The sequence below is a fragment of the Myotis yumanensis genome, unplaced genomic scaffold (genome assembly GCF_028538775.1).
Source record: "Myotis yumanensis isolate MYYU_CA2020_CCGP unplaced genomic scaffold, mMyoYum1.0.hap1 SCAF_14, whole genome shotgun sequence".
In the NCBI taxonomy this organism is placed as follows: Eukaryota; Metazoa; Chordata; class Mammalia; order Chiroptera; family Vespertilionidae; genus Myotis; species Myotis yumanensis.
The window spans coordinates 49,638,948-49,666,761 of NW_027223765.1; the positions used below are offsets into that span (position 1 = coordinate 49,638,948).

Consider the following 27,814-nt stretch of genomic DNA (forward strand, 5'->3'; position numbering starts at 1 on the left):
CTGTCAATGCTATGCAAAACTAATTAGGTAGAAGTAAATCATTGCCTTGCTGTGTTAACTGACATCAAGCAGCCCTCCCCCCAAAAAGTTAGTTTTCCTACTAGGTACAAAAAGTTTTCCTTTTAGAAACTTCGGGCAAAGATTTATGGAGGTAGACACTGTCAAAGTGAAGTGATGTTAATTTCTGATTGACTTTTCAAATATGAACAGGATATTTTTGCTTTGTCTTGTTGGATGTTCAATACAGCTGTTGACTTTGAACAGGATAATAATTGCTGAATCTTCACTTTCCTTCTTTAAATGGACTCAAGTTATGAATTCCTGCATAATGGCTTCTGCGATAGTTACCTCTCCCAAATTTTGGACACTCCCCCCAGCAGGTTAAAGGGAGTCACACAGAGTTCTTCCTGCTCTGAATAAGATGGCCACCCTCATGCTCTCCTCAACAACATCGTTTGCATCAATGCTGTAAATTTCCTAAGAGACCCGTCTCAAGCAGTAGTTAGTTATAATAAGTGGGGGTTACCCCTATCTGCCCCCTCTAAGGGGCCGTAGGACATGTTCCGTCATAGTTCACATACTCAGTCATGCCAAGAAGTTCAGTCCTCATCATCTGACAATTACTCATCCCACCTGATACCCCAAACCCTCCCAATGTGCCTCAAGAACTCGGTCTCTCCTCAAACTCCCTGTAGTCTCCATCCCTCCTCTGAATGTTCTCTTGGTCTTTCACATTTATCGTGGCAATTCAGTCTCCCTCTCTTGAGGGCAGCAGATCCCCACTTTCCCCTCCTCCCCCAAATCTCCAGCATTCCCCAGGTCTCTTCCCTCTCCCCACCCTCTGCTGCTAGGCTTGTTTTCTATGTCACAGAGAAAAGTAGAAGCAATACCAAAAAAAACATTGATTGTCATTTTAGAAATGAAAAACTGCTTCCTCATAGAACTTCTTATGTCCTTCCCTGCTTCATTTGGCTCCATGATACTTGGAGCATGTGATACACGGGAATATATAGTCTGTCTCCTACCCTTAACGTATCAGCTCCATGAGGGCAGGGATTCTGCCCGTTTCCTTCACCCCTGAAGACTCACTTCCTAAAACACTGCCTGGCGCCAGGACAGGCCCCCTGATGCACGGTTTAGCTTCTTGTGGCTTCAGTTTCCATGGTCCAAAAATAGTGAGTGGAAAATTCTGGAAATAAAAAATGCATAAGTTTTAAATTGTGCACCATTCTGAGCCACATGAGGAAATCTCAACCGTCTCTCGTGAATCATCCCTTTGTCCAGTGTCTCCAGCTGTAGACCCTTCCTGCCCATTCGTCACAGCAGCCCCTTGGCTATCAGATGCTTGGGGTGTTTGTGTTCAAGTCACCCTTATGTTACTTCACCCAAAATTCTAGAGTCGTGATGCTGGCAATTCGGATATGTCAAAGAGAGCCTTAAAGTGATTCCTTTAAGTGAAAAGGTAAGTACAGTACAATATAATATTTCAAAAGAGATGATATTTATATAACTTTTATTATAGTCTGTTATTATAGTTATTTTATTTTACTATTAGTTATTGTTGCTAATCTCTTATGTAAACATAATCATAGTAACGTATGTATAGGAAAGAACATGGTATATATAGGGTTCAGTACTATCCGTGGTTTTGGCATCCAACTGATAAGGGGTGATTATTGTAAGTGCTCAGTAAATAACTATTAGATGGACAAGAGAATAAAAAAGCAACTACTGTTTCTACTAAACTTTTTACCTATGTCCCCTTATGCCCTGTATTCCTTCCTGTTTCTATAGATGAAAAATTGAGCTTCTAACGTCAAGTTCTCTGCCCTCTGCCCCCCCAAACCATCCCCCATTGCCTACTCAAGACCATCACTCCAGCAATTGTTGCCAGTATCTCTGGCATTATTAATTTCCTCCTCTCTACTGGATTATTACCACCAACATACAACATGTTACAATATTTCTCATCATTCAGAAATAAAAATTTCCCTTGATTTTACATCTTCCTCAAGATACGCCAATTTCTCTGCTGTGCTTTTTAAGAAAACACTTTGAAGTCACCAATGCTCGCTGTTCCTGTTTTCCTTACCTCTGATTCTCTTGGAGCTTCTTCAGTCAGACTTGATTCTCATTGCTCCACTGAACTACCCCACTTACCAAGGTCACTCAAGATCTCCATTTACTCATTCACTGAAACGTGCTATGTGACAGACTCATACTTGAGTTCTAGCAATGAACATATTGCTAGCTTCCGTGATCAGCCATCTCACCTCCCATCACCTCAGCAGCACTCAGCCAATCCCCTCTTGAAATACATCTTCTTGGGCTTTTGGGAGACACTCTACTTTCCTGATTTTCCTTTTTCCTTACTGTTCCTGCTAAGTTTTATTTTCTCAATCCTCTTCCTCTTTCTAACTTCCAAATATTGGGGCACCTCCAGGCTCAGTACCTGAAATTTTTCTCTTCTCTCTTACATCCACACTTACTCCCTAGGTCATGTAGTTTCATTCTGAACACTAAATACTAAGTATTAGATGGTTACTCCCAAATTGCTGCTCTAGCCCCCATGTCTTTGCTGAGCTCTAAAGTTATAATCAAGCTGCCTACTGTTCCTGTGTCTCCCTGCTTCCCAACCTCAACATGTCTGAAGCAAATCACTTGATTTTCCTCCTCAACCCATCCTCTTCAAGAGTAGTAGCTCCAGCCAAGAAACCTAGAAGCTTGAATTTTCCTCTTTCCTTTACACCCTATGTCCAGTTTGTCTACAAGTCTGCCAACATTGCCTTTAAGATATATGCAAATTGCCTTGCTTATCAGTGAAGGGTACTGGGTTTGTAACCTGCTTTGAAATCCTAGATAATAAAAGGCTAATATGCAAATTGACCAAACAGTGGAATGACCCGTTGCTATGACACCCACTGACCACCAGGGGGCAAACACTCAATGCAGGAGTTGCCCCCTGGTGGTCAGTGAGCTCCCACAGGGGGAGCACCACTCAGCCAGAAGCTGGGCTCATGGCTGGCAAGCGCAGCAGCAGCGCTAAGGACCCCCAAGATGTCCCGGACTGCAAGAGGGCACAGGCCAGGCTGACGGACCCCCTCTGCCCCCAGTGCATGAATGTCATGCACCAGGCCTCTAGTATATAAATAAAATAGGAGTGATTGACGGATGAATAGAAGAATGGGTAGCTGAGTGATAAAAAAAGACATGGTAAAATATTAGCTATAGAACTTAGTGATGGATATATGGGTGCTCATTCAATTTTCAGCTCTTTCAAATTTTTTATATGTTTGAAATTTTTCACAATAAAATGTTGAAGAGATAAATTTCAATGATTTCTCACCATCCCAACTGCCATCATCCTAGATCAAGCCTCCATCATCTCTCACCTGAACTATTGCAGTCATCTCTAAATGGCCTGTCTGTTTCCAATCTTGCCTCTTTATAGTCAATTTTTTTCACACAAAGCCAGCATGATCTTTTACCTTATAAATAATATCATTTGTTCCTTTACTCAAAAACTTCCGAGAAAATTCCACATTAATCGAAATAAAATGCAGCCTCTAATACTCTTTAGAACAGAGGGTCCTCAAACTTTTTAAACAGGGGGCCAGTTCACTGTCCCTCAGACATTCCATACATGCGCACTGCGGGCCCTGGACGAGTCGGCTGCTAAGCAGGACAGGCAGTGGCGGCAAAAACACCCGGTGGGCTGGATAAATGTTTCAGCGGGCCGCATGTGGCCCGAGGGCTGTCATTTGAGGACCCCTGCTTTAGAAGGACCTTGGTTGCAGGCAATATTTTCATCATCATCTTCCTACGTCTCTTTCTCACTCTGCCTTCCAGTTACATAGGTTTCTTTGTAGTTCATTAAATATGCTAAGCCTGTTTCTGCCTCAGGCCTTTGTACTTACTGCTGTCTTTTTCTGAAATATCCTACCCCAGGACATATGCTTAGTTCCCTCCCTTACTTCATTCAGGTCTCTCAACAAACGTTGCCTTCACAGAGAGGCCCTTTCTAACCTTCCTATCCAAAAGAGGCACCACTGCCCCTTCGCCTAATCATTCTCTTCCCCTTTGCCCTATTTTATAATTATCTTTTCCACACCCCCTACTATCTGACATTATATCATTTATTTGTAGCTTTGTTTGTTGTCAATTTATTCACTAGACTGTAAGCTCCAGGAATTTACATGCCATATGCAGTGTTTCTTCTCAGCACCCAGAACAGAGTAATCACTGAAGACTATTCATACAAGGGATGAACTGAGGTCTTAGAACAGCTCTAACTCCTCTGCAGTTAATATGGTTTTTGAGTATTTGAAAATTTTATAAATGCCAAAACATTTTAAGCTATTTTCTTGAAATATGTTTTATTTATGGTCTTTCCCATTGGTTTTAAGTCTTATTTATTAAGCACTTTATAGACACCAGCTTACTGTTGTGAACAAGACAGACCCAATTCCTCTTTAATGGAGCTTATAGTTTTATGAGAGAGGCATTATTTTTTAATGATGACAAAGTATGATTAGTGTTATAAAAAGGCAGACTAACCAAAGAACATATATGCATGCATGCATGGACACAGACAATAATGTGGTGAAGGACTGCTGGGGGAGGAGCTGAGTGAAGGGAGGAATATAGGACATCTGTAATACTGCCAACAATTTTTTAAAAATTATTTCTTTGCCAGCCGTAGCCTGTCTGGCTCAGTGTAGTCTCAGGTTCTATTCTGGCCAAGAGCACAGAGCTCGGTTGCAGGCTCCTCCCTGACCTGGGCCCTGGTCAGGGCTACTGCAGGAGGCAACCAATCGATGTGTTTTTCACATCAATATTCCTCTCTGTCTTTTTCTCTCTCTTCTACTCTCTCTAAAAATCAATGGAAAAATATCCTTGGGTGAGGATTTTAAAAATAATAAATAAATAAATAAATAAACTGTTTTAATAAAATTTTTCCTAATATTAAAAAGAATATATTTATTTGCCAAACAATAACCCACACTAAAAGTTAATTGTTGTGAACCATTACTATTTCTATAAATGTTTTCAATGGAATATAGTTTTAATATTGACCAACATGGACAAAATGAAAAGGGAGTTTTCAGATTATATATAGGCTCTGTCTACACTGAATAAAGTTAAGGAAGATTGGCAAGTTTTGATATGCTGATTCAATACAGTTTTGTTATAGTGAGCAGCATTTGGTTTTAGACTGTAAAGATCTATTCAGGCACCTCTAATAGCAGCTCATTGCTGAATCAATCTCCCTCATTCTCAATCCCTATGAGTTTGCAGGCCAACCCCCTCCCACTTAAAATTCCTGATCGGCATGTGACCTAGGCCTAAGCCAATCAGTGCATTATTTCTACCTTGTCACAGCCATTGGTTAAGGGCTAACATCTGGAGCAATCAGAGCCATGAAGACTCCCTGAACTCCAGGAGGGAGCTTCAGATGGCTCTCGAGCTGGTAGGCTGTAGGGACTGAGATTCCTGCCCCCAGGTGTTACCAAATGGAAGGCAGGAAAGATGAAGCTCTCGAGTCCCATAGTGAACTGCTTTTATCATGCCCTGCTGCATCACGTGAACCCAGAATTCAGCTCTGCTGGAAGCACAGACTTCTCAGCTACTGCAGCCAAAAACCTCACGTGGGTCAAGTTCTCTCTCAGCTGCAGCCACAAGGATTCTAATATACTTTCGGAGTGATGAAGGCTTACAAAAGGAAGAACCAGATTCAGATGTGTTAATTCTGTCTGCAAAACATGTACAGGAATGACATGACTTAATGCTTTCAACCACTGAATACATTTTTACCTATTTGATGTGTTTCCCCATCACAGGAAACTTATGAAAACTGAAAATGTAGATGCTATTCAAAGGACAACATGGGCCTTTTCTCCAAAATGATGATACTTAAAAACAATCCATTAAAACCAGAATTGGCACCCTAGATTATAAAGCAAAATTCACATATTCTGGTTTCTAACTCAATAGACTCATTGTTTTTTCCCCCTTTACTGTTTGTTTTACAGCTGAGTTATAAAATAGGAGTATATAATTCAAATCCTCAGATTCATAATTATAAGCTCTAATGCAGTACAATTGTTGAGTCATTTGATGATTCCACCACTAATTATGACTCTTAGAAATTCCAAATATCACTTTACCATAAAATGTGATCATTGTCAGCCTTCACTCAATATACTGGACTGAATGAAAAATATTGTTTATTTCCATATATAGTCTGTGGCCTACATTCATTCATTGCACTTATTTTATCAAAGAGGGAAAAATAATGAAGCCATAGGAATAGTTTTCTATTTGTCACTAAATGGTATATCTTTTTATCTTTCACAAGGGCTACCATAAATCTTTCATAAATTATTCTTTATGAGACTTTTTACAAATCTTTCCAAGTTATTAGGATGCTGGTTTAGGTGATTATTTCCTTAGCCCATGATATAGTTCCCAAAAGAAAAGAAAAGTTTACTAATGAAATGACAATATATATCTAAGATCCATATGCTAAGACTTGTCATTAACTGGGATACCGTGAATGAGACAGTTTACCTTGAAATGGAGATATTAAACCTTATTTCATGAGAATATGCCGATTCCATCCCAATTTCATTCTTCCTCACCTCCACTTCACTCTCACCCCTCTCCGCCGTTTCCTCATGCTGCTTGTCCTCAGAGCCTGGGTTTATCTTCACAAGGTCCTAATTAACTGGTTTGATAGACACACTAAGGCATAATGTGCTATTTGAAAGAGAACTTATAAGTTTACTTCACCATTAAGAGAGGGAAAGACAAAATACATGTTGAGTAAGATGACTCTCTGCCCCACTCGTTCATGACAGCAGCATCTACGTGGCCTCAAGAAGTAAGATTCTTAAAGCAGAGTGGAATTGAGATAATGTGTTTAGAATTCCAAAACTAACTTCCAATGTAATAAACAATAGGGAAAGACACATGCTACCCTTTCACTACCAGCACTCCCACCACCACTGAGCCAGAAGGCTGAAGAGATCACACTGGCGGCAGTGGGTGAGGGTTGTGACACGGGTGGGGTCTGACAAGGAGAGTAGGGACAGAGCTGAGACCCAGGGAAGCATCAGGACTGCTGTGAGGAGGCGTCAGGTCAGCCTCCAGTCACTGGGGGATCTCATTACCACAGTGAAAGAGGAGGTGGGTGTTCTCCCTGCAGCTGTTTTTCAACCAGCCCATTGCTGACTTGCCTGTTTGGGGAAGTCTCTAGCTGACCACTCTCCACTTTTTGTTTGAAATTAATATAGCCACTCCAGCTTTTCTTGGATTGGTGTTATCAAGGTATATCTTTATCCATCCATTTACTTTGAAACTTTTTGGGTTTTTATATTAAAGTAGGTTTCTTGCAGATAAGATATAGCTGGGCCTTTTTCTAAATCAGTCTGACAGTCTTTGTCTTTGAATTGGTGCATTTAAACCATTTCCATTTGGATTAGCTGAATTAATACCTACCATGTTTGTAACTGTTTTCTATTGATTACATTTGTTCTTTGAGTTTTTCTCCTTCTTTGTTTTAACTGATTATTTTATATGATTCCATTTTAGCATATCAATTTCACTTAATTTTTAAATATTTTTAGTTATTGCCTCAGAGTTTCCAGTACACATTTTTCCAATATACATTTTAATTGATCTAAGTGTAGCTTTATACATAATATAGGTATCTTATAACAGAATATTTCTAATTCATCTCTCCTGTCACTTATGATATTGCTATCATTCATTTCATTTATCAATATGCTATAATCTTCTAACACACTGTTACTATTAAAGTTATCTTTTAGAAAAATTAAAAATTTTATTTGACCTTCATTTATTTTTTCTCTCATGCTCTGCCTTTCTTTATGCAGATTTGAGTTTCTGACCTATATGATTTTCTTGCTGATGAACTTCCTTTAACATTTCTTCTGATCAGGTATGCTAGTAATAAATTTCTTCAATTTTTTGCTTGTCTGAGAAAGTTTTTATTTCTCTTTTGCTTTTGAAGGATAATTTCAATGGATACAGATTTCTTGGTTGAATTTTTTTTCTTTCAACATTTTCAATATTTCATTCCACTATCTTCTTGCTTGCATGGCTTCTATTGACAAGTCTGCGTAATTTCTTACCCCCATTCCTCTATAAGTAAGGTGTTTGGTTTTTTCCCCTATGACTTCTCTCAAGATTTGGGGGAAGGAGGGCGTTCTGAATCTTGAATATGATTTGTCTAGGGCTGTGTGTGTGTGTGTGTGTGTGTGTGTGTCCCAAGTGAGATAAGGCTCAAGAAGACTCCTTTTCCCTGAAGAGTAGGTCTTTGTTATGGAAAAGGTTTTGGGGTTTATTTCACAATGAATCTTTTCTCCTCTCTCTTTCTGAGACACAATGTGATTCTTCCTGGATCTTCATTATAAGAACCTAATGAAGTTTTTGGTGGTACAAACCTATGAAAAGTATAAGTCCCTCTGAGATTGTGCACCCAGAAATTTCTCACTCTCATACTAGTCCATACTCAGCCTCCAGCATTTCATCAAAACGACCATGTAAGCCGAAACCAGTTTGGCTCAGTGGATAGAGCATCGGCCTGCGGACTGAAAGGTCCCAGGTTCGATTCCAGTCAAGGCCATGTACCTTGGTTGCGGGCACATCCCCAGTAGGAGATGTGCAGGAGGCAGTTGATTGATGTTTCTCTCTCATCGATGTTTCTAATTCTCTATCTCTCTCCCTTCCTCTCTGTAAAAAATCGATAAAATATATTTTTTAAAAAAAACGACCATCTAAGTCTTAATACAAGTTATGGATCTGACAGTTTCTGCTTCAAGGAAGCAAAACTTCCTGTGACTCTCTGGATTTAACTGTCTCTCCAGATTTTGGAGTCCTGGTTTCTGTGATATGTCCAAGAAAATTGATTTTTAGTTTGTTCATAATAAGAGGTGCCACTTTTTCCCATATCTCAGAACACCCCCTTAACTAAAGGGTCAGGGATCTTAAAATATATGCAGTAGCAATGGTGGTACAGCATGAAAAGTCTTAGTCCTGGAACTTAGGTGGGGTCTAGATATGGATGAAATCCAGTCTTATTACATAAATTACTATAGACCAGTGCCGGGGTTCTTGTCCCAGCATCAAGAAGGGTTCAGGAATCTGGAAAAGGCTGTGCGTAGATGACATGGGCATCCAGAGACTAATAAAGAGTCCGGAGATGAGATATAATTTTGAAAGGCATTGGGGGTCAGAGGACCTTCAGCTAAAGGAACTGAAGACTCCTTCCTTGTCTTGGACCCTTGCTTTTATTAACACAATTTGTCCTAAGGCAAGGTGGAGATAACACACTTCAAAGGGTAAGGTTTCAAAGGGTACAGAAGCATTGTCAGAATGGGGGAATTAGCCTACGCTGTTCAGGTATTTGGCCAGTTGGAGGCAATAATATGTAGATTAAGATGCCCTTTAACTGTCTGGCAGCCACAATCAATTTAATGTATCCTATTCAGGTTTGGGGAAATGCCTTTAGCCATTCCCAACAGGTGACTACAAGTGTGACTCAACCCTGTTGAGTCCCAAAGTCTCATCAACCTTTTGATGAAACTCTTGAAATTATGACATGCTGGAATTGGTTCCCAGCAGACCAGATCCTCACCTGAAATTTCATCTTTCATCATCATAACAACCCGAGAGATAGGTCACATTACAGCAATCTTCCACTGGGATCTAATATAATCTTTCTACTCTGTGGAATGCTAGTTAGTCATTATGTAAAATGCTAACAGGAGTTAAATTTTATTTAAAAGTGCCCTGAAAAAAATAATTATTAAAATATGATTAAATAAACATCTCTCTATTAGAGAAGTCCTCAGGGCATTTAACATGTGCATTTTTAATTTAGAGGAGATGTGGAGACATTATTTCCCGAAATCATTTGATCACAGGATCTTTTATTTTCCTCATGGAGCTTGTGTTTTGTGGAAGCAATTTGAGAATTGTTGGTATGATGGGAAACATAGAGGGTTTAGAGCAAAATGGATTTGAATTACAACTCCACTACTTACTCTTTTGGCAAATTACTTGAGCTCTATTAACCTAAATATTCCTCATCTATAAATTAAAGACATAATACTCTAGCTTATTGATCCATTCATTAATATCAGAGTAGACAATAGCATCTACTTCAGGAATTAAATGGGGATTCAATTATATAAAGTATATTCCTGTCACATGATAAACAGTTAACAGTTATTAATTGCATTATGGGTGTCATATGTCAGGCTCCAAACAGTGGTGATCTCTTGCCCAGATTAGAACAAGTTTTTCTTTGAATCAATATGAAGACAAACAAATGAAGATGATTGCCCCATCACAGGTGCTTGAGCAACAGTATGTCTAAATGTAAGTTTCCATAGCTATGCCAACTCTAACATGGCATTCCACGTTTGGTAAAATTCACAAAGAACACTGCATTCGCCTTCCAAACATGGCCCTGGAAACGTCTCTGCTGAGAAAAGTACAGGGCCAGGGTCAGAGCACTTACTCTATATGAACAGGCATTTGGTAGTCCTTCATTTGAAACAAATTACTTGCATTAATTGGCTATTAAGTCCTTGTAATTGCATGTTAGAGGCATAACTAAACCCTTTGGGGCCATGCTGTGCTTTCCACCCTAGAATGTCAACATAGTGGTGAGCTGCCATGGAGAACACCAAGGAAGCAATATGATACCCGATTCTCTTATGGCTGGAGTGCTCGGCTCTAGGTTCAGTACTGTAATCTTGAACGTGGTGATTTGGAGCAATATGCGTGATTAGGAGCCTTAATTGCATGTTGTAAAGGAAGCTGTGACCTTTACAGTCCCATTCTGAATGTGGTATTGTTCTACTGGGAGGAGGAGGAGACACGTGGGTGGGGAGGGTTGACAACAGCCATGTTTTTTTGTATGTAATTACTTGCGTGTATGCAGTGCTTTTTAAAAATCATGTGGACAATGCCCCAAATATTAGTGGCCATCCATTTATTTAAATAAAATTTTGTAAAAGTCAAGTTGTCTTGAATAGTAACCCAGTAGCACTACCAGTAAATTGCAAATGTTGAAAATATAGATCAACATGTACAATTCTCGAATTTTTAACCAATTTGGGAAAGTGATACATTAAAAATTAAAAAACATGATATTCTTGTCTACCAGTGCATTAGCTAAAAATGTTACTGCTTAATAATGCCAAAACCATTCCATACAGCATCAAAAATTAAGACAGTGATATAAATTTTGTCATTTGTAAGGTATTTTACAGTTTAAAAATGACTTTCAAGTTCAGTATACGTAATATGAGAGAAAGCAGTAGGAGAGAAGACAAAGCAGGTAGCCTTTCCCCAACTTTACAGCTGAAACAGGACAGAAATGTTAAATGACTTGCAGCAGAGGAGTTAGGAGTTAAAGCCAAGCCTCTTGCCACAGGTCATCACTTCCTCCCTCCCGTGGTATCATAACTGGAAGACACCCACCCTGAAAATAACTGCATTCCTGGGGCATCATAAAGCCGGAGGACGAGGCCCAGCGCTGTGAAATGCAAATTAATTCTGCCAGAAAGCTGCATTGTTTCTCAACAGTGTGTGGGTAGCCAGGGTCCCCAAGAACAAGAGGAAATGGCTGGGCCTCTTCTGTCAATACCTAAGGACTCGCTGGCCCTGCCTGCACAGGTGGAATGCGCTAGAAGGGAAGCAATTACCCAGACAGCCCATCCCTCAGTCATTTCACCTGAAATGTCCTGATGTTTGAGGTGAAAGGTATGTTTGGACACTGAATTGTGGTATAATGCACTGAGTATCCCTGTGGTTTTATATGTGAATGCAGCCATACAGAAAACCACCAGGCGCTGATATTCTCTGCCCCAAGCCATAAATTACCTCCAAAACAGCATCCTCTGGATCCACGGCTGCTGCTCTGTAAATGACTGTGCCCGGGGCAGTGTCTTCCAGGATATAAATCTCAGTAACTGCCAGAAAATGGGTGATAGATGTTATAAGCCCCAAAGCCCCTCATCCACTCCTGGATTTTAGATAAAACTGAAGGCACTGGGCTTGCTCAGCACAGACGTTTTCACAGGGTGATTCCCATTGGCCATGATAATCATAGCCATATAATAAAAATAGACACCATTTGTCACGTATCTACCGTGTGTCAGGTAGAGAGCAAAGAGATTTATAAATTTAAATAGTAACCATATTGAACGTTTTCTGATTGCTGAGCAATTGACATCATTGGTACATTATTATTTCCATTTTACTGAGTTTAGAAAGATTGAGTAACTCACTTAAAGTCACCCAAGTACTCTCTCTATATATATATATAAAAGGCTAATGTGCAAATTATCCCCTCGGGAGTTTGACCGGGGAGTTTGATCGCTCACTATGACGTGCACTGACCACCAGGGGGTGGCACAGAACAAAGAAAGGCCCCAAGGCCAGCAGCCAGCAGCTGGAAGAAAGGCCCCGGCTGGCCCTGATCACTGGCCAGGCCTAGGGACCCTACCCATGCATGAATTTCGTGCTCCGGGCCTCTCGTATATTAATATTGTCTGATGATTTTATTAATGCCTGTCTTTTCCTCAAGTTCTCCCTCTTTCTATCCATTTTTAAAACTGTGGCAACCACAAACTTGCCCATTTACTGGTCAAACCACTCTCCCGGGGTCAGGAACACTGGGGCACCGGGGCCCTCAGTGCCTGAGGGGATAACCCACCCTGGCAGAAGATACCGCATCATTCTGCCAGGTGGCACCATTTGTGGATAGCAAAGGAGTCCACAGCCTGTTTGGACCACAGCCAACCTGGCACGAGGCTCACTGTTTCAGAAGGCAAAAGAACATAATTTCCCCTTGAATCTGTCCTTGAGGAGTTTCTCATCTGCTAGGGAAAGGGATGGAAGAAGGCTAACATTTACTCAGCACCATCTGCATGCCCATGGTTGGCACGGTAACACATTGTCTCTGGTGAGCTCCATGGAGTAGGGATTAATACCTGTGTACCCAATGAGAAACTGAGGCTCAGGCAGGATCCATAGCTCTCTCCAGTGTGTGGCCACCTCAACACCTAAACCTCAAGTGATTGTTTTCAATAGAGAACATGACTCGTCCACATGCAGATGTTAAATACTTGACTACATAGAAAGTCAGAGACGAGAAAGAGACAAGAGTGAAAGAAAGATTCACATGAGGCAAAAATCAAATGGAGAGAGAGCGAGAAGCTTCTAACTTAATGACACAGACACACTGTTAATTAAATAATCACACCTATTAAAGAGTAACTAGCGTACATAATAATCAAACAGAAAAATAAAGGTTTTTAAAAATATTTTTTTTATTAATTTCAGAGAGGATGGGAGAGGGAGAGAGAGAGATAGAAACATCAAAGATGAGAGAGAATCATTGATTGGCTGCCTCCTGCACGCCCTCTACTGCGGATCGAGTCCACACCCCAGGTATGTGCCCTTGACTGGAATTGAAGCTGGGACCCTTCAGTATGCAGGCTGACACTCTATCCATTGAGCCACACCAGCGAGGGCAGAAAAATAAAATTTTTAACACTGAGCAAGTTATTTTTCTTCTCTAAGTCTGTGACCTCATCTATACAATACGAATATGAACAGCACCCACCTCCAGAGCTATGCAAATTTCATGAACTAACCCACCTGAGGCCCTCACTCTCAGGACAGCACCTGCTCCACAGTTAGCACCTGGTAGGTGTCAGCCCTTTAGCATTCATTTTGTTAGCATCATTCTCCTTACCTCTCCTATAGCCATCACCCTACAAGAGCACAAAGGACCCAGGACACAGCAGCCACATCATGGACCCAGTGGACCCTTCTTCCCCCAAGAGAAGAGCTCTGTACCTTGGTCTCTCTGAGCAAGGGCTCCCCTGAAGGTGGGCGGCTCGTTCACATCCGCAATCTGGATTAGAATGGTCTGGGATGCCGTCACCCCGTGGCTGTCTTTGGCATAGATTATCAAGGAGTAGAGGGTCACCGTCTCGAAGTCCAGCTTCGGTGCTCCAGTGGTGAGTAACTACATTAAACAAAGGAGTGCAGGGTAATGGAGCGATTGACGGCTTCATGAGGGTGTAGACGGAGTATTCTACATCTATAATCCCCAATACGATTCAGCATTTGTTAAAAATCTTGTGTTTAAAATGTGGAAGCAACATGATCTGATTTATTGAAAACCTCCATGAACAGAGAATTCCCACCTTTCCATGTTACTCTTCCTAACAACAGAGTTTATTGAGTCCCTCTCCCAACTCTCAATTATCAGAGATTATCTTAAGCACTTAACAAACATGTCATTCTCTCCTTTTTAACTGCAAAAAGGATATTATTGGGTGCATTATGCAGATGCAGAAACTGAGGGTGAGCAGGTTAAGCAGCTTGTCCAGCTTTTCACAGAAAATGCAATAGCTCTGACTCCACCTGACTTCAAGCTCATGCTCTTAACCATAAGCCTAAACTGCCTTGCACCTGAAATGGATGAAAACGGAGCCAGGCATTGCTCTCAGTTCTTCACCTCATTTAAACAAGAAAAAAAAGTTGTGAGGGAGATACTATTATTACCACCATTTCACAGATTATAGGTTATGTAATACAGCTGGGAAAGCCACGCTGCAGGAAGAGGAAGGCCTGGCCCTGACTCCTGGCCAGGACCTTTGCACTGACCAGCACTATGACTGGTAGTAACACCTGAGTGCTACCCTGCCACAGCCATGAGAAGTCAGTCATGCATGCATATTGGACAGCTCTCCTCCCCTGGACACTTAACACAGAATTAACACTTTATCTCTCTGGTTCACAGAGCAAAGGCTTTTCTCATCCTCATGATACCACCAGTGAGGACACAGAGGCTCAGAAGTTAGAAGCCCAACTTATGCAGCTCATACTTGACAGCTGACATTTAAAGCCAGGTCTCACTGACTCTAATACAGTGGTTCTCAACCTGTGGGTCGCGACCCCTTTGGGGGTCAAATGACCCTTTCACAGGCGTCGCCTAAGACCATCAGAAAACCCGTATGTAATTACATATTGTTTTTGTGATTCATCACTATGTTTTAATTATGTTCAATTTATAACAATGAAAATACATCCTGCATATCAGTATTTACATTATGATTCATAACAGCAGCAAAATTGCAGTTATGAAGTAGCGACGAAAATAATTTTATGGCTGGGGGTCACCACAACATGAGGAACTGTATTAAAGGGTCGCGGCATTAGGAAGGTTGAGAACCACTGCCTAAAGTCTTTTCTTCTCATCACACCCTGATGCTTCGATGCGTTAATTTAACGCTATAGCCTGATTTGAAGATGTATGGGATTTCGAGCTGTGATAAAGGACTTTCTTGCCCCAGGAGCCTAGGGCAGGCCCTCCTGCTGGGGTTCCCTTTGCCCTGGGAACCCCTGGGGGCAGCACCTGTCCTCCTTGCTCCCTGGCACTTTATACAATACCAGGCTTTTCACCAAATGCTTACTGAATTTTTAAAAACACAAATGCTTATTCTTTACACTTGGCAGTGGAAGAAGGCAGGAAGGTGGCTGAAGTGCCCCTCTGGGTGATTACTCCCGTCCGAGAAAAGTGCTCGCATGCAGGGTACCTTAAATTCCTCTTCTATCCCGCCAGTGCCCGCCATTTATGCTGCTCAGTGACAGGTAGCAATTTGGTGATTACATAACCGGAGCACGCCTTGACTCATCTCCATGGGATTTTGATTTATCTATGTAATCAGCTCACTGCAAGCTCTGCTGCTGTTTCTCCAGGAGATTAGCTTGGCTCTGGCAAAAATTTTTTTTTTTTACAGCCTTCCCAGTAGCCCCTCCTAAGCTCAGCTTTTTGCAAACTGAATAAGCCTATATCCTGCAAGGAAAGAAGTTCAGGAAAGGATAATAATATGCTAAACCTCAAATAGAACAGAGTATGCCCTTTTACACTGGAATGCTGTAGAGACAAATATCCGCTCATTGCGTTCTGCCTTTATCTGCAGATTTTTTCCATGATAGAAAACTTTCATAATTGAACTGTTTCTAAAGCTCTCCAGAGCTGGTCTATGATACAGTTATTACAATGTGACTTTCTTATAGTTTTATTATCTGTAGTTTGACAATAGTGCCGAATATTGAGGTATAAATATATGTATTGGGTAACTGCTGCTCTGTGTTCATTCCTTTTTATGGGCCAAGCACTGAGGTGGCACTTGGCACACATTATCTGATAGGACCTACTTAGCAAGCCCTGAGTGACATCTTGTTATTATTAATCTCTTCGTACAGAAAAATAAAAATAAAAAACACCAAAGCACAGAAAAGTCAAGTAACTTACCCAAGGTCACCTTGCTGCTAGTTGGAGGAGTTGTGGTTTAATCCTAGGCTTGTCAGCCCCTAAAACCTGTGCTGAGAACAGCTAGGATTTACTACCTTATATAAAAAAAAACAACAAAGCTAAACTAAAGAAAAATCAATACGCTTAACTATTGAACACTCTTTGCTGACATTTTGCTGTTTAGATTCACTTTAAAATCTGATAAGTGCATGCACAGCATTTTGTACTTCACTGAAGTTGGAAGCAAATTTAAAATCTAACCATCCCAAGGTTTGGCCAGGGCACTCAGCAACCTCCTACTAGACAGGTTCTGCCCCTCACAGCAGCCAGCGTGGGCCCCATAACATGTAAGCAAATCATCTCTTTTTTTCCACAAAACTCCCCAGTGGTTTCTTAGATGTGGTGGCAGATTGCATGTCCCCAATCCTTTAGCCTTTCCTATAACGTGTCCTTTGCCGTGTGACTTTGCAATTCCCCCACTAAAAGCATTATGTCTATCTCCACCCCATGGCATGGACACATGACCGGAACAGAGAGGTTATGTCATTTGCCCAAAGCGATAAATACAAAACAGGATCTGAACCCAGGTAGTCTGACTCCAGAGTCCCTGGCTCTTAACCACTTTCATACTGGGTCTCATGATGCACTATGATTGGTCACTTAGGCATCTGTCCTCTCTACCAGTTTCTGAATCTCTTAAAACCAGGAGCCAGTTCTGATCCCCTACGTAAGACTCTTCGCTCCTAAGGATTTCATTGCTCAGAGCACGGCAAGCAGCATGAGCTTCACGCTCAACTGGTCCCCTTGCTCCCGGGTCCCATGGGAGGATGCAGAGGATCCAGGTGGATGCTGCACCTGCAGCAGGCTCGCATCATATTTGAGGAAACCTGAGCTTAGGAAACCCAAATCTTCTCAAATGAGCAGTAAGCCTGCCTGAACTTTACCTCGGGGGAAATTAGCTTTATTATACCAGATGGTAAATGAACTTCCTAACGAGGCTCACAGCCCTACGGGCTCTGCCTCCCCACTCCTTCACAGCCTAATCTCTCACCACACTTCCCCATCAGCTCCGGCCACTTTGGCCTCCTCTTGGTCTCATCACCTCATGACACTCCTTGCCACAGGGCCTTTGCACATGCTCGACCTCTCTCTCTCTCTCTCTCTCTCTCTCACCTATTTAATTCCTATTCATTCTAAAGAGTGCTTATCATGTAGCTCTTCCTCAGGGAAGCCTGATAGGTCCAATGTCCCCCTTAGGTGCATTCACAGACCTGCAGGCCTGTCTTTCACGGCTCTTATTAAACTCACACTTTTATACTTGTGTGAGTGTTCACTTTATTAGTAGAGCTCCCTGTGAACCAGTAAACGCCATGAAGGTGAGGACGGAGTTCCACCAAGAGAGCCCCAGGCCTCGCCCCGTGTCTGAGGAGGTCCTCAATAGATCTCTGTAACATAAATGCATCTTGTTATCCTTAAGAATTTTTAGAGGGTCTGGAACATCCTGGGGTCCCAATGAGTGGGAGCTAAACAATATGAGTAGAAGGTAAGAAGGGCAAGGATGGCAGTTTCATTTTAGAACCCTTGTGGTACCAAGTGATGATACTGTTTGCCTCAATACTTACTTCCCACTGATGTGTGGATCGACGAGCCAGCACGAATGGATGGACTACAGGGTCGGCATTAATGATAACAGGATCTCTAATCAGAGAAGCGGAAGGTGAGGCAGACACAGTGATTATGGCAACCCGTGTATGTTCAGAGACATTCTCCAGAACAGGGCTGCCATTTTCGATGACAAAATCTGGAAAAGCTAGAACATCTTCAAGGAAAACAAAATGTTACTTTTATAGGGGTTTTTGCAATGCTTCCCGACCTCTTCCATATTTTAAAACCACAAAGAAAACATACAATAAATACTTACAGTTCCTTTTTTTATTACAAGTCATAAAGTCAGCTGAGGAGGCTTACCAGTAGTAGGATCAATAAGAACTGTGAAGGAGTTGAGGCCTTACCCTAATCTCCAGCTAACAGGTTAGGCCGCCCAGCCTCATGGATGCTGGCAGGACACACAGACTCCATGGTCAGAGACTGTGAGCGTTAATTCTATGTGTCCATCTGACTAGACCACAAGGTGCCCAGACATGTGGCCATTCTTGTGGACATGCCTGTGAGCGTGATTCTGAATGAGATTACATTTGAATCAAGACCCTTGACTTCGGGCAGAATGCTATGGGCTGAATTGTGTACCCCTCAAAGTTCTTATATTGAAACTCTAACCTCCAATGTGACTGTAGCTGGAGACAAGGTCTTTAGGAGGTACAGTAATTAAGGTTAGTTGAGGTTATAGGGGTAGGGCCCATAACTGATAGGACTGTGGCCTTATAAGAAGAAGCAGATCTCTCTGTTATACTTGATAAATGACTCCTATTAAAAGTATATTTCCTTTAGTTTGGAAAAAATTAATAAAATTACATAGAATTTTTTACCTCCGCTCAAAAAATAAATAATAGAGGCATTCACATTAAGAGTATATACACATGCTCTTCCACATTAATGAATAAGGGCTTCATGCTTGCTTCTTCTCTCCCACCCCAGACACTCCCCGCCTCGTAGGAGGTGTCATGCATCCAGAAGGAGGAAGGACATCCACACTGTCAGCGCCCCGCCCACCTCCCTTCATTTATCATTCCAGGGCACACAGCTTCCTTCTGCTGACACCGCCACCTTTCTGCCTGATGGCGTCCTCTAGCCCTGAAGTGCTGGAGAATTAATGCGTCTTTCTTTTTTCTTTTTCTTTTTTTCTCCATCCAAAGATCCTCTAAGTTATTTCATGAATCTCTTTTAAAGATGGTTGCAAGCCTCTCTCCAGTTATAAGTATTTTCATCATCCTCTTTCCTGATTCAACAAATTCTCTTCTGCTTCTAAACATGTGCTTAAGGTCACAATACATCCTTTCTGTTTAGGAAATGATATGAAAATTTCTGAGCCATGAAATTTGTAAGTGGAAAATTTAATTTCTGCTCATTGATTTCCCTCTGGAACTGCACTTCCAAGTCTTATTCAGGATTTTTTCTCCACAGCTCAGCTGCGCATTCTGTTGGGGGTAGATATGTGTATGCTGAGGTGGGGGGTTGTGGTTATTTAGCAAAGTATGACATTTGGGGATTGTGATAGAATAACGGCCCCACCCCAAAGTTGTCCACTTCCTAATCCCCAGAACCTCTGAGTATGTCACGTTACTTGGCAAAAGGAGCCTTGCAGATGTGATGATCTCGAGATGGGAGATTATCCTGAATGATCTGGGTGACCCCAATGTAACCATAGGGTCCTTAAAAGCGAAGAGGAAGCAGAAAAGAGAGTCAGAAGGAGATGTGAAGAATGATCAGAAAGATGCAAACTGTCTGGTTTTTAACGTGAAGGAAGGTGTGACTAACTGAGGAATGTGGTTTTTAACATGAAGGAAGGTGTGACTAACTGAGGAATGTGGTTTTTAACATGAAGGAAGGTGTGACTAACCAAGGAACCTGGTTTTTAACACAGAGGAAGGTGTGACTAACCGAGGAATGTGTGTGGCCACTGGACGCCGGAAAAGGCAAGGAAATGGGCGTGGCCCTAGAGACTCGAGAAAACGCCGATATGCCAGTACCTTGATTTTAGCCAGTAAGACCCATGTCAGACTTCTAACTGCAGAACTGAAGTTCATTTATGTTGACTTAAGTCACTACCAACTTTGTGGTAATTTGTTACAGCAGCAAAAGAAAACGAATACAGGGCTCATGTAGATTATATAAATAAGCATCTTTTACATGATTGAGCTACCCACAATGCTCTAAAACTGAAGTCAAGTAACAGCAGTCTTTTTCTCAAACTACTTTAGCAGCTTTTCATCTCACACAGAGTGAAAGCCAAGTTCATGTGCTGGCCTCCAGGCCCCACGTGACTGACAAAGCCCTTCTTCATTTGGCCTCATACTCTACACTCTTGCCCTCACGTCCTCTGCTCCAGACACACGAGTTTCTGTTCCTTAAACACATGCAGCAGGTCTTGCTTCAGGACCTTTGCCCTTACATTCTCCCTGTCCAAAATCCATCTCCTCTGGATACCCACTTCTCATGTACACACTTCCTTTAGGACTCTGTTATATGTACTGTCCCTGTGTCAGAGAGTCTTCCCAGGCCGTTCTTATATAAAATAACAACATCTCCTGCTCTTGCAGGTGAAAATTATAAAATGTCATATATTATTTGCTTACTTTTATTTTATTTACTTATATGTGTATTTTCTGCCTCCTTCCTCCCACCTCAAATACAAGCTTCCTGAAATTGAGGACTTCCATATGTGAGGTCCCTGCTATATCGCAGGACCAAGAACCATGTCTGGCCATAGTAGGCACTTAACAAATATTTATTTAATGGATAAGTGAAAAAATAAATGAATGAAATTATTCATTTTGCTGACTGAAGTACATCAATTACTAGTACATACTATTGACCTATCCCTCAAGACCTTCTTATTTTGTGACGCTATCTGTACATGAAAAGTTGCAACTTTCTTGCCATTTCACTGGTTCAGATTTTCTATTTGGTTTTATAGGTTGAGTCATGTCAAGAGTGACTTCTGCATCTGATGATACCTTGTCGCCATTGCATTAAAGAATAAATTGGCCTGGCTGGCATGGCTCCGTGGTTGAGTGTTTACCTATGAACCACGAGGTCATGGTTCGATTCCTGGTCAGGGCACATGCCCAGGTTGCCAGCTTGATCCCCAGTGTGAGGCGTGCAGGAGGCAGCCGATCAATGATTATCTCTCATCATTGTTGTTTCTATCTCTCTCTCCCTCTCCTTTCTTCTCTGAAATCAATAAAAAAAAAAAAATATTTTTTAAAAAAGAATAAATTGATTTGGGATTTTCCTCAATTATTTTTATGTGCTGAAATTTTGGGAATACTTAGTTTTCCACTGGAAAACAGCTCAATACCTGAATGTATAATAAACTCTAGAAGAGAGAACAATAATTTTCTGAGCATATTAACTCATCCATTAAACTGTTATCTAAATAAGTAAAGTTGACATTTTATTATGCATTTACTGTCAGAATAGTTCCATAATAAACTCCCTACTCTCTGAAATTAAATCAATAAGCCAAAATAAAAAGAATCAAGCCTGGCTGGTGTGGTTCAGTGGTCGATTCTTGGTTGGGGCACATGCCCAGGTTGCAGGCTTGATCCCAATGTGGGGCATACATGAGGCAGCTGATCAATGATTCTGTTTCATCACTGATGTTTCTCTCCCTCTCCCTTCCTCTCTGAAGCCAATAAAATATAATTAAAATAAATAAGTAAAAAGGATTAAAATGATGGTAGACCTATAGAAGAATGGAGATCCAGAGGCTACCCCTTTATACCCAAGGACAAAAGGAGATTTGAAAAAAAACTAGTTGTACTCTTTTAATGGAGGTAGTAAAATAATGCCCAGTAACTGTGTACAGGACATCAGGGATTAGTGGGGACTATGGTGGAAACTTGTTTCTACCTAATGGAGGCAGCTGCTACTTGCCCACATGGGAATGTGATCTGAGTTATTTTTTGTGAGGATCCTAAAATGAGGATGTTTTGGTGAAATATTCTGCTATTCAAAACATTTGGTATACATAATACATCGAGAGTCTCTAGTTTGTGACCTCAGGTTTCACATAAAAATCTTCACCCATGAAAAAAGCAAATTATAACAAATTAAATTTTATTCTCAATTCCTTAGATTTCATTATATCCTTACTTCACTAAATGTCCCACCCACTGAATTGATGGGATTAATTCACCTGATGTTTCTATTTCAACGAGACGGATGCACACACAAAACTGGAGCAGTGGATTCAAGTAGAGTATTCCATAACTTCAGAAAATTCTGCTTAAAGGTTATCTAGGACTATAGAACAACACTGTCCAATATGTAATTTAAAAGTTTCTAGTAACCACATTTTAAAAGTTTTTTTAACTGAATTTAGTTTTAATATTATATTCTATTTAACCCAATACATTAAAAACATTATCAATTCAACATGTGATCAACATCCTATATAATAAAAGCCTAATATGCTAGTGCCCGGTCGTCTGGTCATCTGTTCAACCAATCAAAGCATGATATGCTAATGATATGCTAAGGCCACTCAACCGCTCGCTATGATGTGCATTGACCACCAGGGGGCAGACACTCCAACTGGTAGGTTAGTTTGCTGCTGGGGTCCAGCCAATCGGGACTGAGCAAGAAGGGCTAGACATGCCCTGGAACCCTCCTGCAGTCCCTCCCTGGCTGGCCAATCACCCACATCCCTCCCTGGCCCTGATCATGCATTGGCAGGGTCCCTCAACTTAGCCTGCATCCTCTCACATTTCGGGACCCCTCGGGGGATGTCAGAGAGTTGGTTTCGGCCAGATCCCTCAGGCCAGGCTGAGGGACTCCACTGTTGCACAAATTCATGCACCGGGCCTCTAGTTTTTAATAAGTTTATGTTAATAAGGTAGTTTACATTGTTTTATTCATACAAAATCTTCAAAATCCAGTGTGTGTTTTACACTTATAATATATTTCAATTCCAACTGGCCACATTCATGTAGTGAATAATCACAGTTGAATGGTGGTTACCATACTCAGCAGCACAGCTGTAGAAGTTCAATCTTGTTTTTGCAAATATTACTATTTGTTTTTATCAGAAATATCAAATCTAATCATACCTAACTAAAGTATTTGGAAGTTAGCTTTTTCAGTTTTCAGATAACCATCATTTATTCTTAGAATATTGAACATATTTTACTCGACTTTTTATTGACAATAGTGACATTTTGGCTTTTACCCAATTCTAGATGTGACTGGTTCTAAATAAAATGGCTAAATTCATTAATTGAGTTATTTTATGAAATCAATCCATGCAACAGTAAGGAAAAAAATCACTTAAACAAATGTCTTGATGTTATGCATTCAAAATTTGCATCATTACTTTTAAATTCTTGGGTCTGATTTTTTACTTTAATGTAACATATACTCATTTTTAAAAAATCAAACAATACAAAGTAAAAGTTTTAACATCTTCTACTCATTTCTCCTCACCTCTGCTGCTCTACTATATTCCACTCCCAGTCTCTAAAAACTACACTGTTAAACATTTTGTATAAATTCTTCTAGAACGTTCTGTGTGCATGTAAATATAGATAGATCTTTCTTAAGGGATCTTCTTAGGTTCAGAATTTTAGGACCTCCTGTCGCCACTCCCAGTACACCCTGGATTACCTTTTACCTGCAAATCAGAACGCACAGATCTGCCTCCTCCTTCTAATGACTCCAACGTCCATAGTATGTCTGGACCATTTATTTAATCCTGTATTGATGAACATGTAGGTTGCTCCATTTTTTGCCATTACAAATAAGCCTACATATATCCTTCTGTCCTTATGTGTTTCCATAGTCTAGGTTCCCAGAGGTGGGATGCTGGCTCTGAGACCTGGTAGATATTCCCAAAATGCCCTCCAATGAACTTGCACCTGCCTACACCCAGGTCATGTGCCTCTGAGAGGACATTTGGACTGAAACGTAGACTTTCCAACATGGCACAGCCCAGGGCCCTTGACAACTTCCAAGACTAACACTGAGAAGTTACTAAAGAAGGGAAAAGCAAACCAAATGACTGTCTCAACGCTGCGTGACAGGAGTCCAAAGTTAAAGATACCAAAAAACCAAAAAACCAAACAACAACAAAAAAACCCACACAAAGTTAAAGATACCAACCTGGGGCAGCAGCCAACAGCACAAGCAAGTGAAAGAAAGGCATCGTGCAGCGCAAAGCCTCCTGCCTCCTCAGCAGCACTCCGCTGCAGCGCTCGCCTTCCCTGATTCTGGGGAGTGGCACCCTCTTGGCGGGGAGTCTTCTCCAGAGAAACGTTCTGTCTCTAAGTGCCCTGTATACACTTCCTCATGACACAGTCCTTGCTGAGTGATCTGTAAAGCGACACCTTCTTCTCTCAAAGGGACAAAAGCTCCAGTCAGGAGGTGTGCCTGAACAAGGGGCAAAGTCCCCAATTCACATTCTTCTACATGCAAAGGCCTCCCGAAGCCTGGTGACTCTGGGGTGGCCAGGATGTGTGGGGACACCAGGAAATGGTCAGCGCACTAGACGCACTCATTTTCAAAGGATTTTGATTTAAAAGACTCCAGGTCACTAAGGTACATTGTCCTGCCTGGTTCTATGTGTTGATGTTTCAGACTTGGAATGAGACCCAGACTCTCTGCTTGCCAAGTGTGCAGAAGGCTTACAAGTTGCTAAGTGAGATTAGCGTGCAACCAGATCAGGATAAGATGCAAAAACTAACTACCAGTCAAAGGTCAATAGGATGCAAGTTAACACCTGTAAGTTAAAGCTTTAGGGCCACTATTGGAAAAGATCTGGCTGGCTGTATGCAAACAACATATGAAAAGATCTCTGGAGGCAGAAAATTGGTGATTCACAGGCTAAATATGACCTGCAGACCACATTTTAATTTTTTATTTTTTAAAAAAAATATTTTTTATTGATTTCAGGCAGGAGAGAGAGATAGAAACATCAATGATGAGAGAGAATCATTGATCGGCTGCCTCCTGCACACTCCCTACTGGGGATCAAGCCCGCAACCCAGGCATGTGCCCTTGACTGGAATGGACCCTTGGAACCCTGCAGGCCGCCACTCTATCCACTGAGCCAAACCAGCTAGGGCCAGACCACGTTTTTAAATGCACAAAGCTTCTTAAAAATATGAAGTTCAATAAGATTTGATTGGTCCAGCTCTCTGCAGTTTACCACTATTCCTACCCCTTCCACCCACACCCCACAGCTTCTCACATTTACCTGCCTGGCCCCTGCAGGGATTCCTGTTTGCAATCTCTTACTTAGAGGTTTCAATCAATTACTATCTCCATAGGAGTCAACTGTTGTTATGGTTACCTAAACAGGATTATGCGGTCTCAGATATGTCCAAAACAAGGGTAATGTGGAGAACAAAGGGAGATTGTGTTTTTACCAGACTTTGCCCTGCTCTGGCTTTGTGGCTTTTCAGAGGGACAGTTACAAATGGCCAGGGAATGATGGTGTGGGTCTGACTCCAAGACACACCCTATGAAGGATGGTTGCAAAGAAAAGAAGACCCTTGAATTGATGCCCTTCTCTCTAGCTCCCTTACCTAACTGTGGTCGGCAGTTAGACAGACATGAGCAGAGCAAGGACGATGGGCCAGGTACAGAAACTCCCCAGGGCAGAAAGCCCCAGATGCCCAGCAAGGGGCAAAACTGGGAAAACAAGAACCTCACCGCAGGGTAACCTGTCCTCCCCTAGCATATCAGTGGTCATGGGGTTTGGACCCTTGACCTTTTCCTCCCTAAAGATAACATTTCGGCCTCAGTTATATTTCAGCTCCAGGCCCAGAAAAGCAGCAAAATCAGACAAGTGACGCTGTGTCTGCCTCAGGACCAGCTGCACTGACTGATGACCCCCTGCCCTGGCACTGACCAGTCAGTGGAGATCACAGCCCTGAAAGAGCACAGCTGGGAAGCTGATGAATATTCTGTTGGGACCCTCCCCTGGGCCTCCCCTAAGATTTCCACCTGCAAGAGAGAGAGAGAGATGTTCTGGTTGAAGGACCCAGTGCGCACTCTCCCCCAGGGGAGCACGCCCACGCCATTCCCGCCCCCCTTCTTCCCTCTAAGGGACCCCAGGAGACTTGCAATCAGGGGAGCAATGAGCAGCAGCAGCTTGGGCAGGCTAACCTCTTGACCCCTTTGCTTCAAGGCCCCCTTTGCTTAGACTTCTCAGTGAGCCAGAGGAGCCCAGCCTAGGCCCTCCCGTTACTCCTTCTATGCACCTTCCTGGTTTCTCTGTCCTAAGTGTATTTTTGCTGCCGCCAACAAATTCCTACTTGCTTCGCTGCACTTTGTGTCTTGACTGAAATCTTTCCTTCAAGGGGACAAGGTCTTATGGCCTCGCCGGTAACAAAACCACTACAATCTCACCCTTGAGACTGCCACAACCTCCCCTTCCAGTCCAGAATCTCCCTCTCTCCACTCACTGCCTCATACCCAGTTCATTTCAGCATTGTAACTCCTAATATTCCCGAGTTTTCTCCTAGCATCTTGTATCAGCGCCTGGCATGCTTTATCTCTTAGTTAACATGTTTAGTGTCTTTCTCCTCCACTAGGATGCAATTCCTGGGCTGGGATTCCACTTGTTTTGTTCAAGGCTGAATCCCCATTACACAGAATAAATATATATTGACTAGCTCTGTAAAAAACTATCAAATTCAAAAAAAAAACCAAACTATCAAATTCATGGAGACAGGCAGATTGTGGTTTCAAGGCAGGGGGAGGATGGAGAGTTACGGGTACAGAGTTTCAGTTTTGCAACATGAAAAAAGTTTAGGAGATGAATGGTGAAGATGGTAGCACAATGATATGAATATATTAATGACACTGAACTGTACATTTAAAAGTGGTTAAGATGATAAATTTAAGTTATGTATATTTTACTTCAATTAAAATCTGCATTGCTCTGAAGGTCAAGATCAAGACCCTGAATTGTTCTGTGGGATCCAGCAGCTCTGCCGTCCTTAGTCCAGCTCCTCACCTCCATGGGCTCCTCACCGCGGCCACCCCAACTACCTTCCACCTTCTCTGCAGCATCTGACTCCTTCCACCCGGGGCTTTGGGAGCCGTGCCTCCTCTTCCTGGGACAGACAGGTCTTCACACGGCCAGCTCTTTCTCCTCGCTGGGCTCTCAGGCCAGGGACAACTCCTCTGAAGGTGACCTTCGCTCTATTGTCCTTTCCTGTTTTCTTCATGACACTTGCCACTAGCCAAAGGTAATTTATTTCCTCCTGTGTTGTCAGCCTCTCCCCCAGCATTTGAAGTTATGTTAGTTAGGGATACTGTGTGTTGTTCACTGTGCTTTCCCGGGTGTCAAGAGGAGCATCAGCATCCACTAGGCATTCGGACAGTTGCCGGGTAACAATGAATAAAACATCCCCTGAAGGTAGCAGCTACTATTCCCATTTCACAGATAGGAAAATGGAGGTCCAGAGAAGTTTTGCCACCTGCCCAAGTTCCCATAGCTTATAAGGGGCAGAGCTAGAATTTAAAAACAGGTTTGGCTCCAATCCATGTCCTTGGTGCCCCAGCTCTTCTCTCTGCTCTTCTCTGTGTCCCACTCCTGTGAGCTCCATCATCTTTGTCAGACTCCTTGAAAAACCCGTGCATCTTGTCACAGAAACCGAAGCAGCAAATGCTTTAGCCTGTTGCACACACACGTACACACACAGATTTGCACACTCATAGACATGTGCAAACAGACATACACATACACAAATCAGTCAGCTCTTCTTTCCTAATATAAAATCAACCTCATTCATCCAGATTGTTGACAAAATACAA

The 27,814-nt window shown here is 41.9% G+C and overlaps 1 protein-coding gene across 2 annotated transcripts in view; it reads right to left on the reverse strand.

Moving 5' to 3' along the window:
- LOC138992753 (cadherin-related family member 3-like) overlaps positions 1-24,237 on the reverse strand; it is a 71,099-nt gene extending 46,862 nt beyond the window's left edge. Inside the window, exons 1-4 of one of the 2 annotated variants that reach the window (XM_070391681.1) lie at positions 24,152-24,237; positions 17,995-18,191; positions 13,903-14,074; positions 11,920-12,008 (exon numbers count right to left, since the gene is read on the reverse strand). In XM_070391681.1, the coding sequence (XP_070247782.1) occupies positions 11,920-12,008; positions 13,903-14,074; positions 17,995-18,191; positions 24,152-24,194 (501 nt within the window). In that variant the 5' untranslated portion in view covers positions 24,195-24,237. The remainder of the gene's footprint in view (positions 1-11,919; positions 12,009-13,902; positions 14,075-17,994; positions 18,192-24,151) is intronic. The other variant, XM_070391682.1, reaches the window with a different exon arrangement.
- Between the last annotated feature and the right edge of the window lie 3,577 nt (positions 24,238-27,814).